Genomic DNA, 13,223 nt, shown 5'->3' with positions numbered 1-13,223 from the left:
GCTGGGACTTGAATATGTAGGTTATAAACCCACCAGGACACCCAGCTCTGCAGAAAAGCTACACAAATGGGCCATACAGTCAGTGTCCAGACTAATTTCTCAAGCCTTCTGCCAGAAGGGTCAGCTGGAGAAAGCTAATTAATACAACCCACTTCCTTGTGCTCTGGCTTGTCTGGCTTAAGTGACCGGAGTGATCTGTCAACCCCAAAGGTGGCCCAGGAAAGAGCAGCAGCTGAGGCAGTGGTGGAGGGGAGCGTGCCAGCATCTGCTCATGGCTTTTTGGGTGGCTATCATCAGTGGCACCCTGCTCGTCCTTCTTCTTTCCCCTACCTTAAGATCAGAGTGTTTTTTGGCTTTACTGTATCTTAAACATACGGGATGTGTGATAATTTCTTTAATAGCCAAGCAATGGCTAGAATTTCAGGCACTGCCTTATATGCCACTTGGCTGTGATTAATAAGTGCCAGGTTGGTTGACTGATGCATGGCAGTGCAATCCTACTAGATAGGTCTGGGGTTTTGGGTGGTTTTATCTCCTTCATAGGGCTTGTGAAACTGGGTTCATTGGTTCATAGTTCAATCCATCTGCTTCTAATTCTGGAGTCATGATCTGACACTAAATGGCACAATTAAACCCCCTAGTCTGGCCAGCAAGATGCGAGTTTCAAGATGATTCTGTGGGACTTCAGCTATAATGTAAACTTGTACAGTATATCACAACTTACCAGTATGTATGTATACTGATGTGTGCATTCTTTTCATTCTGTGTTTTCATTGTATTGGGTCTAAATACAGCACCTGACTCCCTCCCCACTCCAGGACTTAGGTAGGAAGGTAGAGTTAGCTTAACTTTACAGGTAAAACAACTAGTCACAGACATGACTGTGGACTAACAGGACTCTGCAGAGAACTTGTACCTCGTAGTTCCTAATCTAGTACCTGCCTACCGAGCCAGGCTGGCTCCTGCAGGCTGCAGGGACTCTGGCATTTCCATAGGGCAGAGTAGCCATGGAGTATAAAGGCTGGTTTTCCAATAGTGCAACTTAAACTCCCTGAGTGTTTTCTTCAAACTGCAACTGGTCTCTTGTGACTGGGCAGAAGCAAATGCACAGGGTCAGGACAGGTAAAGCCAAGGAGGAAGAAAATCTTTAAAGCTCCTTCACATTATTAGTACATCAGATGAAGAAATGCTATAATCTCTTGAAATTTATTAAAAGCATGAATGTATTCATCTGAGAAAGAAAATCCAAGGTACGTAATGACTGTCCAGGAAACAGGAACAGTCAACCTGAATGTGAGAAGGACCCATTTGATCCACTGAGGCTTACCCTCCTAAAGTACAGCCCTGACCCTTCAGCTCCATGAAGGCATCCGATTGCTTCTTGAATTATTCCAAGTGTCTTAGACCTGTCTGCCTCACCAGACTCTATAGGCTGTATTTAACATACCCAGCATAGTGATCTAAACTAATATGCTAACTTTAGTCCAACATCCTACTACACAAGGGAACAATTTCACTTCTACAGTAGGTACAAACTTCTTCTTTTGTTCTGGTGTGAAGATTTCTATAACATCTTTGAGTTATTAAGGCTGGAATCCTGTTTCTATCAGTTGCCAGGGTCAAATGTATATACTCAAAGGGCACTAACTACCATTTCATCGTCATGAGAAGGACTTGCTGGCTTTTCTCACTGTCCCATTAGATGCAAGGTATGCTTCCAAAGCTTGTTACTTCCAAGTCTCTGATCCCAAGCAAGGACTTTAGAGCCCAAACATTAAAGACTATGATCCCAAATGTGGATTGGCTGCCTAATCTCATTAGTACCTCAGTTCTGATCTGAAAGTTCCCATAGTTGTTGCAGTCATGCACTGTGCATAGGCTGAGACCAGCTAAAGGCACAGCCCTACACACACACAGCTGTGGCACAGCGTTGGTGTTCAGAGTTTAACACAGCACCACATACAAAGAGAGAACAATGGAAAAACCTTTTAAAAACCTATCATGCCTCAATCTATTCTCCTTCACTCGTACGTTAAAGCACTTGTCAGAGGTAGGAAACATAGATTCAGATTCCCTCTTCACTGCAATAAATCCAGCTCTACTTACGGCTTTTTAAAACTGGTGTCCCTGCTCCCTAACTACTACTACTGTAATCCAGAATTTGTCTAAGCACTGTTAGAATCCTTTTCACTTGCTCTCTTTCTAGACTGTTGAACTTTTTTTTTCCCTGCATAAATGGCTCAGTTTCAAAAAAGTGGTCGAGACACCCTACCAGGAGGTAAAAGACAGATCTTTTCCTGCCAAGAGCTGCCCTTAAGGCTCTAAGGGAAAACACCTACTACTGATTTGGAGAGCAGTCTTTAACCACCAAATCAACATGCAGGAGAGCCCTTTCCTCACATACCCCTTGTCCTGTTTTATAGCAGGAACACAAACTATATGATGGTGAGAGTCAAGCCACACAACCAGATTATCCCAAAATACAGATTTTTCACACTGTATCAGGAAGGTTGTGGCCAATATAGTTATCACTAAAGTACAGGCATTTATAAGTTCCCATTCTTAGATAAACACTCTTAAATGGGATAAAAATATTGACAGAAGAATCATGTATCAGCAGGACTATACAGCACTGTGCAGAGTGCAAGCTTACTGCAGTGGTGAAGTTCACAGAGCTCCCTTGTGAAGGGTTTAAAATACCAGGTGTTCTGTCATCTCTATTTCTGCACAGAACTGCGTTGAGAGGAGGTATTAAGCAAAATAAGTTAGCTACAAGATTAAACCACAGCATCAATCTTCCCTACAAATTGGCTGGTTTGAAAAGGGAGTAGAGTATAGCTGGAATTGCATCTGTTCATGTACAAGGTCTATGGGTAAGGCTACAGTTGAGGTATGTAGCCCATAAATAGCAAGGCTTCAAACATTAAGTGTTATTCAATGACACAGGCAGTTATTAGCTTCCTAAGACTGCTGTCTGAAAGGAAAAAAATGGAGTAGTTCTAGCCTATTGCCAGACTTGCATTGTTTTCACAAGGTTGAACATGCCTTTGCCATCACTAGCATCAGACTGAACTTACTCAGGATTTATAGCTCATAAATGATGTGAGGAAAGGTCAGTTCAGTTTGATACTTTGGATTTTTTGAGAGACCTTTTATGGACAGGAATGCTAATATCCATCTTATTTCATGATAACTTCTACTAACAATCCATGTCAAACCTGGATTAATCTATGACCTGTGTAATGTCATACTCCCCTTAGGGTTCCAGCAATCAAGACTCCTGGATTTCTTTAAAGTAGTTTTTCCTTAAATTCTGAAAAAGGTAGGAGTCAGAGATGCTTTTTTGAAAGTCTTTTATTGCAAAAGGTATGGACATTTGCTGGCAGAATATTTGATCACATTCTCTACTTGACTGTCATCCAGAGGACACTGCATGCATTCAAGCTGAAAGCATAGGACAGTTTCCACTAGGCACCTGAGAAATTTCACGGGAAAGAAGTCTTTCAAGTTGAAAGAGACAAGTTGCAAACTGATCACCTACTCTGGTACCCTCTGCTTTCCAGAGTTACCTGGCAAATAAGAATTAAATCAGCTATAGTCATAGCCAACTTGTAAACATGTTCCTGCGATGCAACAGAAATTATCTAATTGATCCTGAAGTGTTCTTTCCAGTTTTAAACAGGAAATGTCTTTCCTAAAGCAGGCAGTGCAGCGAGTTACACCTGACTTGGCACCTACCACTCAATGCTGCGTTATGCAGCAGAGGTGTATGATGCTTCCTCTCGTCTGGCTTATATCAAAGAAAATCTGACAGCTCTTACTTGGTCTCCAAGTGACTACCCCACCCCCCAACATATCTTTCTTTTCTTCCTGCTCCCAAGACTAGTGTCATCCCAAACCATTTCCCTGCTCCCTCCAGACAAGAGCCAACTCCCTTTTTCTTCCCACCCCCTTGCCTGAAGGCATGACTAACAAGAATAGATGCTGCTCCCTGTATTGCAGTTAATAGCAAAAATATCTTCCCACTTTGGCTGTCCCTCCACACGCAGAACTCCGGGTGCATCTGAATTTCACCGATTTCGGTGCCTTCCCACAGGTCTGATAAAGGTTAATCATCTTTGGCAGACAGCAGTCCTGCACCAAATGGAACAAGTAATCCATTGCCAATCTAACAGGACACGTATTTTGCAACTGCAGCTGCTTAGTATCGGGAACTCACTGCAAAAAAAAAAAAGAGAGTTTAGAGGATGGTACCTTCACCAGTAAATTCACTGAATAGACAATAGATTAGAATATATTAATTAACAGCTGCACTTAGCTGCAGGTTATAATGGACTTTAAACTACTTGAACTAGACAAATGCAAATATCTATCAAGGCATTAAGGCTGCAAGTCACAGATAACTAAATAACTCACGATGATACTACAGGCACTTTAACTTTTAAGTTAAAAATCACCCTAATTCCTCTAATCATCCCAAGCATAAGAACAGCTATTGTAGGGTACTTATTCCTTCTTAATAAATCAGCTGTAGATTATAAGGAAAATTTCTGCTTTCAGAAAGCCCTAGCAGATAGAACAATTCATAATTAACTTCCTTTCATGCAGTAAGGTTTTAAGTTCCCCAGCAAAGCTGCAGATTGAAATTTTCCATCAAGATAGTGGTTCCTCAGTAATGTGCGCACAGGCCTCAATATTCAAATCAGCGTTAAGATACAGGGCCTTAGCGGAGATGGGTGCATAGTCATTTGTGTTAAGACAGAGTAGCAATTATAGCCCCCTGAGGCCCCTTGAGTTATTTTAATCACAAAAGCCAGAATGAACTTGTTTTCAACAAAGGCACCCTCAGTCCTTTCAGCTGGAAAGATATAGGTTGCTCTATTTAAACCAGTCAATTTGGAATGAACAGTTATTCACTCCCAGAGACATTACCCTTACTCCAGCAGTGAATATTTCAGTCACTAACATTCAACACTCCAGTGTATGCTCTGAAGAAGAGCTATCTAAAACTTCCAATGGTAAAGCACAATAACTTGTCACCACTCTGCTTTCAGCTGTATTTCAGTATAGGATATATATTTTTAATCTGTTTGATATTGTTCTGAAAGCTATCCAGCCAATTCCATGTCAATCACTGCTGGATATGCTTTTACCGGAATAAAAGGCCTTTTGGCCTGATCCAAAACCAGCATTGGCAGAGTCCACAGTGTTCCTTGATAGCTGTTTTACATCATACCTATGTCTTCAGTCCTAATATATTTTTAGCACTTAAGTGGAAGCAGCTCAGATGACTGTCTGACATTGACAACATGCTGATGATCAAAGTGTTCTCTCTGTCAAGCCAGGAAGAATACAATATCTTCTTTATCTTGCATTATACAAACTACAGAGATGAGGTACATGGAAAACGTAAGTAGTAAGTGCAGAGATACAAGACCTTTAGGAGGCATCCTGAGATGGAGCAGGAGGATCCTTATTCTCAGGCTCTGGAGGAGGAGCTGGCACACTTTCCTCTTTCTTTTGTGCAGCCAAAAATTCATGAATTGCCCTCTCTATCTGGGGCCTGAAGATGTGGTTTAGTTTTGGATCCACCACCTGAGAAATAATTCTGTCCACTCCAGCTTCAAGCATTCCTGACCTTGAACAAAGACAAGGGAGTCATTCAGCTCCTCTGAAAAACTTCTCCCCAATCTCCTCCAGTAATTCTCCAGAGCCCTCATGTCAACTGCAATTAGCATTAACATGGCGAGAACTGCAGCCCACTCAGTAGATCTCTAACAGGGAGTTGTTTCAATCACCTATTTCCCCTCACCCCCTCTCACTTCTCCCTACAGAATTAACAACTGACATCTGGTCTCCCAGGTACTTAAATGACATGTTGGACAAGAGCCACTTTAATAGGGCTCATGTGGAAACGAGGTCAAAATGAAAGCAAACAAACACATTTTGGCACAAACAAGGATTACAAGCTATTCTGAGAAGGAGGGCAGGTGAGAGCACAGTCTTTTTTTTGGCTGACTGGAGGGAGAAGAGGCCTGCCCCCTAATAAGCAGTGAGTGTCACTCACTGCTTGTAACTGTTAGTCTAGACAGATGGGTATTAATTATAAAAACAAGCACATGTAGCACACAGCAAAGTTTCTGGAACTGAACACTAGTAATTGAAGTGACTTATTACTTCAGGGGCTGTGTCAGACTCTTGGATTGTGGGGCACAGGCTGTCTAGTAGGCTTAAGTCATGTCTGCAAGGGAGCGGGGGACAGGAAATTGAGACTCTGCCTGGCGCGTGGAAAAGGAGCCACAAGACTAAGGTGGCCGTGAGCGAGTGGGTGCAGGGTCATGGCACATCGTGTCACCACCAGGTAACAGCAACGTATACACGCATGCAACAGAGGACATACACATCTGGACAGCCTCCAGTGCTCCGTCTTGCAACTACAGGAGTGATAGGACTCTTCAAACTCCCTAATACTGCACGTCTACTCTTTATACTAATAGCCTACTCAAAGGGAGTACTTTACATTCTTCTCATTACAGGCTCTCTGATATAATATTTTTCAATTGTCTGCTTCATTCTAGTGGTAGAGTAACATAGAATAAGAAGCAGCATTAAGTGACAAACATGTCTCAAGGACTCCAAGTAAGGACAGGAAATTCTGTACTTACAGTGACACCCCCTTCTCTACAGATTAAACTAATGTTACATACTATGATTTACAGGTTCTATCAAGTGCTCTGAAATACAGTTTCTTCTGTGTGTGATATTCTAATAGCTTTTCTTAGAAGCATAAATGCCATTATCCAGTTCCCTACTGCCCCTCTCCCTACAACTTTATAGTAAAAGTTCTTATCTGTGACTTTTAGTCAAACAAGCTAAGGCTCATACTTCAGACTGCAGTGAGTTAGCAGCAAGAGATACTAAACCTAAATCTCTAAGCAGCACAGTTTAAGCTGGCTTTTCTGTCATGCTGGAAATGCAGTATCTTAAATAGATATACAGAAGCTACCCTCTGCTGCTTGAAATCGGGCTAGCCCGGTGTGATTACTGCCTGCTAGTGGCTGGAGTCTACTTAAACAAGCGTTGGCATCTTCAGGATTTTTTCTTTAAGTGATGTAGGCTCTTCTCCCTTCTGAAGGTAAAGATCAACGTCATTCAGCTCAGTACATCAGGTACAGTTTTGCTAGCAGGCACAGTGTTGGCTATTTGCAGCAATAACTTGGCTAGATAGCAAATATGAGTACTTTACCATGCTGCTCAACTCAGGAAAATATAAATCTCATGGAAACCAGTAACGTAAACATTTTGATGAGACTTTTAAGACTGCATCAACTATTGTAATGAAACTCAGGAGAATACAACAGAAAGTGTTGTGAAAAAATTCTACAAGTTCTTATTTGACTTAGGTGGTAAGACAGTTATAATGGTAATGCTATTTGATAAATAAATTTTATAGAATGTTGCTTACTTACTGAATCACGCTCTGCCTTAGCCCGTTTCGTAACTGGTTTTTGTTCATTGTTGGGTTCCATTCCTGTTTGTCCAGGTGGGTTGATACAAAGTTGTCTACTTTCTGTCTCAAATTTTGATAGGCTGGCTAAAAAAAAATTTTAAAAATTCTAGTTAAACAGCTAAAAAGATCTCAAAACAATCCCCCGCCAGAGTCCTTCATAGTACATCTTCTGTCACGTACAGTACTGTGACATCCTTTCACTTTCTGAACAAAGGTAAGCTTGTTTTACCTAAGAACACAACTGGTAATTGTAAAGAACAGTCAGTCAGTGTTCTATTATAATAATTCAAATAGCTGGATACCTTGGTTTTAAAATTGTTGTCATTTCATAGTATTACTTAGTGAAATGCAAACTGCCTTGTGCAGACAGGAGTTGTTTAAGTAGCGTTCTTGTTGTCTGGAAACCCTTGATCACAGAATTCCTAGGAAACCAGCTGAGTAATATTGTGACTGACAAAGAACTTAATTATTTGCTTCTGTGACACTAACCCAGAAGGTAAGAATTATGCAGGTTTTATCAGTGGAAACTTATTCCTAGTTAACAGGAATTGAACTAAGAAACCCATATAAATACATAGGACCATCGAGATCCTGGTACTGTGCAAGGAAAGGAGAAGAGGGTGGCAACACTTACATTTTGGAATTTGATATGTATATGGGATGATGAATGAAAGGGTTGGTAACAGAGGTGCAGTCTCTGTCCTGGGAAGCGTATATATCTAATCCTGACAAATCTGCCCTGAGCTATGGCTGCTCTGTGCGGATGACCTGACAGCTTCGGGAATTGGTTTTGCGATACCTGCAGGGGGGGCCTAAAATGACGACTGCAGGTCCCAAACAGGACTCTTGCTGAAAGCATAAAAGTTTGGGAAAGCAAAACACCAGTGTTTAATTTTGACAGGGCAGTTGGGCACAACCCAACTTTACTGCTCAGGAGCTCATGTTGTGGCTGAGGAAGAAATTAGTTGCAAACAATAGTCTTAGAACGTTTACTCAAGAAAGAAAGGCCAAATGTTTGTTTTGGAAATGTGGGAATTATGCTCAAGAGGAGCAGCGTTCTTATGGGAGACAGTTTTCCCAATAAGGACTAGGCTAGAAAAGGAAAGTCTGAGCCTGTTCTGTGGCCCGTTTCTCCTCTGGGATGTCGCTATCGCTTCAAGCCAGGATCACCTCCAGAGCAGCTGCCGGTCGCAGCGGGGGCATGAAACCCCCCCGATCGAGAGAGCAGCTCTGCACCTGCTGCACGCCGTCGTGGCCGGCCTCCCCCCAGTGCCGAGTGCGGGACACCGCGGGGAGAAGGGAAGGGAGGGGATGCGGGTGCCCTTTCGGGCAGCGGTAGCCGGGTTCCAGGGACGGTGCCCGCAGCTCCGGCCTGGGGATGAGACACCGGCCGCCCCGCCGGCGATCCCCGGGGGCTGCCCGGGACCTGGCCCGCCCGGTTCAGCGGCGCTACCTTGGTGTCCACGTCGGCCAGGCAGTCCCGCCGGAAGCCGTCGAACAGGCCGCGGCTCTTGAGCTGCTCCACGATGATGGCGATGAGCTGCGCGTCGCCGGGCGGCAGCGAGGCCGGGTCGGTGGCGCCGGGCCCCGAGCCGGAGGCCGCGCCACCCGAGCCCCCTCCGCCGCCTGCTCCGCCGCCTCCCCCGCCCGGGGCGGCCCCGCCGGCGCCGCCACTATCGGACATGGCCCACGGCCTGCGCCCGGGGCCCGCCAGCGGCTGCGCCCCGCTCGCCCGCGGCCCCCTGCACCGCGACCGTCGCCGGCGGCGCGCCGTATTCTGCGTAACCGTGGCGCGCTGCATCACGGGAACGGGAGTCCTCCACAGGAGGAGTGGTTATAGCCGTCGGGCCGCCGGGCGGCTCGGTGAACTACAAATCCCAGGGTGCATCGCGACGGCATCGCAGCAAGGCATCGGAGGGGCGGGCTCCTTGCGTTTGCGATGCATCTTGGGAATTGTAGTTCGAGGGGGGAGGCGTGTCGGCCTTCCCCCGCCCAGCGGCCTGTCTGGGGCCGCGGCTGCCCCGGCGAGCAGTGTGGTTGTGGTGCTATTATAAGCTCACCAGGTCGGTCACAGGACGCTGAGCACGCAGTGCTCTGCTCCCTGGGTCTGCCCGGAGCAGAGTCGGTCAGGCCTCCGCTCCCCAGGTGCAGTGATTGGGGCAGAGGGCCCCGGGTTTACCTCAGCATCTCGCGGGCCCCTCTGGGTGTGCTGCTTGGCGGTCTGGGATCCCTGTCCTCTCGGACTGCCCTGAGGATATCTGCCAGGTTGTGACTTAAGAGTGTTTTTCAATGGTGTAGTGACGACAGCACTGATGTAAATTCAGAAAAAAAATCAATTTGCGTGGGATCATCCTGGATTTCCACTGGGACCTGTATTTCATTTGTTACACCGCTAGTAAAGGGTGGGCAGTGCCAAAGGCTTAACTCGATATTGGTCCCTGCTGTGTGAAGGATCAAGGGGGCCTCTGTTAACCTACAGGGTACACATTCTATGTGTTAGTGTTTTTTTCTTTCCTAGTCACATTGTGAAGAAGATTTGGACTCATTAGGATATTCCCACCTTAACTGCAGGAGGACAAGCTGTGCATAAATGTAATAATCCAGTCCTCCACAAAGATGCACTGCCTAAGTACATCCTCACCTTTCACTTTGAATTCTACTGAACGAGCAAAAAGATGGCCATGTTTTGTGTGCAACGCATTGTCTTCCTCTACCTGATTAAAATTCAGCAGCTTGGAAGCGGCGTAAGCTATCCCTTTCCATCTGGCAGCTTTGAGGAGAGAAGAGGGAAAAATGGTAGCGTGTATAGAGCCTGAGCTTTACACTGACAAAAGTGTCTCATGCAACTGTTGTGTTCTGTGGAGACACATGGGTGCTCTCCTGCTGGAATGGAAAAGCTGTCCCTCTGGCTGGACGCCTCGTCACTGTCACTAGTCCGTGTTGGCTGACTCGAAGTCTGGTGTAAACCTCCCACGACTCATCCAGGCACTCGGAAGTATCCGTGGAATCACATTCCTGCCTGACAGCTGCCAGCAGCCCTTTCTCCCCACCACTTGTGACCAGCTCACGCCAGCACAGAGTTTGCTGGCATCGTGCTAGTGCAGGCACTGCCCTTTCACGTGAAGATAACCCCGGGTAGGAATGCATTAATCTAACTGACATAACGCCCTGCCCCACTGCGATCCACTGGGGTGTGTTACTGTTCGTTCAAGCCCTGTGCTGGGGCAGTACATACAGCAGCATCGACAGCACATGCTGGAGACTTCTGCAACCAGCACGTAAACATTTTTTCTGAGACAAAAATCTTGCATGAGCCTGCATCTCCTCGTTCTGTACTTCTTAGGGGACACGGCCTTGACTCCTCCTGCGGGCAGGGGACCCCGGGGAGGTCTGACGGGACGATCCAAGCAAGTGGCTGCTGGCAGGGCCCGGTCCCGGCAGCCCGGTCCGGGTTTCCCGACGGTCAGGGAAGCGGAGCGGCGGCCCCGGCAGAGGGCAGGCGGTGGCCGGCGAGGCAGGGACTAATTCGTCCCTCTGAGTCATGTGGGAACAAGCAGCAGAAGCCAGAAGGATGGTCTCTCTCTGCCCGCCTAAATCGCAGCAGCAGAAAGAGAGCTAAAGAGAAGGTAGTTATTTTTCGCACGAGTTTCCCGCTGTCCTGGGAAGGGCTCCTTCCCTCTGTGGGGCTGGGAGCGAGCAACCTCAAAGGCAAAATCAGCCTCTCAACAGTACATTGCGTTTAGGAGAATCCCACCCAGGATTTACTGGGGACTGCCACAAGTGCAAATTCCTCCCAATTAACAAATTACTCAAAGAGACACAGAGCATCCATGATGCAGGAGACATAAAGCCTTACTGCAAACCTCTCGTACACAGGATGCCTCCCAGCTGCAGCACCCAGAGCAGCTTCTTGCTTCAGTTAAATTCTGTCACCATCCCCAGCCATGGCAGCTTCTCTGGAACTGCCTTGATGGTGCTGAGATGGGAGAGCAGTGCTGATGCTGACATTACTAGCAAAGCACTGCTCACAGTCCCTGTGTTAGGCCTCTTCCTTTATCTGTAGGTGGATGCGGTGATCTGTTTCTCAGGATAGCACAAAGGGACATGCAATTGGTGTTTCAGGGAGTGGGGGAAGGGGTAAAGCTGGTAGTTAGCAGGGATAACTAGGATTCCTGGGTTCTGCTTACAAGTTGGCTGACTGTGTGACCTAGGTCAAGCACTATTTCACAGTTTTGAGATCTGTAGCTGGGGCACGAGAAAAACATAGTATTTAATCTAATCTGTCTGGATATTTTTGCTCCAGCATCATAGCACACAGGCAAGCATATTAAATTGTGGTGGGATAGATAAAGGAGCCCATCCCCCAGGGAGGAGAACTGTGGACCTCTCCTTGCATCATAGTACAAAATCTATGAGATTTGTGAACTCTCCCTATATCCATGCCCTCAAGGAAAGCTTTAGGCAGTTTGCACAGTTCAGGTCAGTAGGAGAATCAGGGAGAACCCTTACCTGTTTGCTGCTGCTTTTGAAGATGCAATTCTCACAATGGGATAAATTGTGATAAATAGGCTGTGGGGGAAGCAAACTTGTAAACCTTAGAGAGAAAGTTTATTTCAGGAGAAATAATTAGAAAAAAAATTCTTAGAAATTTATTTGGATCAAAATGACAATCCAAGCAACAGGGTTTTTTTTCCCTATGTCATTATTCCCCTGAAACCCATTCCCATGATTGACCATGGAGATGAGGATACTTAACTGTAATTTCAATTTGCAAGTGACCATCCTTCCAGAGTCACAGTTTTCTACCGCAGATGATCAGAGCCAGAGCTCAGTACTTTTGCCTGTGTTTGCCACCTCTGCCTTTCAGGTTTCCTCTTTTCTCAGCCCCGATTCTCCACTCCCCCTCCTGTTGTCACTATCACAAGAGCTGTAAACCAGCACCTCTTTCCCTGGAAATTCTGATATGACAGGGGAAAAGTTACCCTCTGCTACAGCTGCCTACAAAGAGTTCACAGACATTGTATTGGCTGACAAAACCAAGTTGTTCCATTAAAGTGTTGTGAATGAAGTCAGGTTTCATGGGTGCTCAAGTCCTCCCTGCTCCTCAAAGCTATCACTAAAAACTGCATTGTTGTGCAGTGTGATCCTTCTGTCGCGCACGGGATGGTGTAGCTGGCAGTCTGGTGCTCACTCTGCAGAATACACAGCAGTGGAGTCCTGCCTGCATTTTCCTCAGTGATGACACTCATGTGGGTCCCTGTCCACCCAGCTTCTGATTTTCATTAAGTCTGCAGAAATGCAATTACCGCTGAGGGGTGTATCCTTTATTCTGTATTATCCCTCTGTGGAGATATGAGTTTGTTCTCTTCCTTGGCAGCGGAGACCAGCTTTCTACCTTTTCATGCTTTTGCCTGATAACAGGCCTGGTATAATCTGCCCATCTCCAGTGCTCGGGAACAGGTCAGCTGCTGGAGAGGCAGAAAAACCCAGAGTATGTTGTAAACCCTGTTTCATACAGCACTGTTGGCAAGATTTCTGCCTTAGACAATGTGTGTAGCTTTTCCCTACAGAACAATTTGAGATACCAGTCCCTGATTGTGAGGATTTGGGGTGGGGGCAATCACTGTGGCTGGGAAGAAGGGAAGGTTCATTTTCCTTTCTTGAGGTTTTCCACCTCCAGCTCCTGTATTGTTAAAAGACACAGGCTGTATGG

At 45.9% G+C, this 13,223-nt stretch overlaps 1 protein-coding gene across 1 annotated transcript; it reads right to left on the bottom strand.

Annotated features, from left to right (window-relative positions):
* Positions 1–3,336: 3,336 nt before the first annotated feature.
* BOD1 (biorientation of chromosomes in cell division 1) lies at positions 3,337–9,263 on the bottom strand. The gene is made up of 4 exons (XM_074838188.1): positions 8,964–9,263; positions 7,470–7,594; positions 5,438–5,638; positions 3,337–4,218 (listed from the first exon to the last, which is right to left on the bottom strand). The coding sequence occupies exons 1-3, from the start codon at positions 9,192–9,194 to the stop codon at positions 5,440–5,442; spliced, it is 555 nt and encodes a 184-aa protein (XP_074694289.1). The 5' UTR covers positions 9,195–9,263; the 3' UTR covers positions 3,337–4,218; positions 5,438–5,439.
* Positions 9,264–13,223: the final 3,960 nt, after the last annotated feature.

This window comes from Strix aluco, chromosome 13 (genome assembly GCF_031877795.1).
Source record: "Strix aluco isolate bStrAlu1 chromosome 13, bStrAlu1.hap1, whole genome shotgun sequence".
Lineage (NCBI taxonomy): Eukaryota > Metazoa > Chordata > Aves > Strigiformes > Strigidae > Strix > Strix aluco.
Note: the sequence above shows the minus strand (reverse complement) of the source record. Positions and strands in the feature narration are given on the sequence as shown.

Coding starts and splice junctions, on each gene's coding strand:
- BOD1 (XM_074838188.1), bottom strand. CDS start 9,194: ATGTCCGATAGTGGCGGCGCCGGCGGGGCCGCCCCGGGCGGGGGAGGC. Junction 7,595..8,963: donor TGGCCGACGTGGACACCAAG/GTAGCGCCGCTG, acceptor ATTTTTTTTTAG/CCAGCCTATCAAAATTTGAG. Junction 5,639..7,469: donor CTAAGGCAGAGCGTGATTCA/GTAAGTAAGCAA, acceptor TCTTTGTTCAAG/GTCAGGAATGCTTGAAGCTG.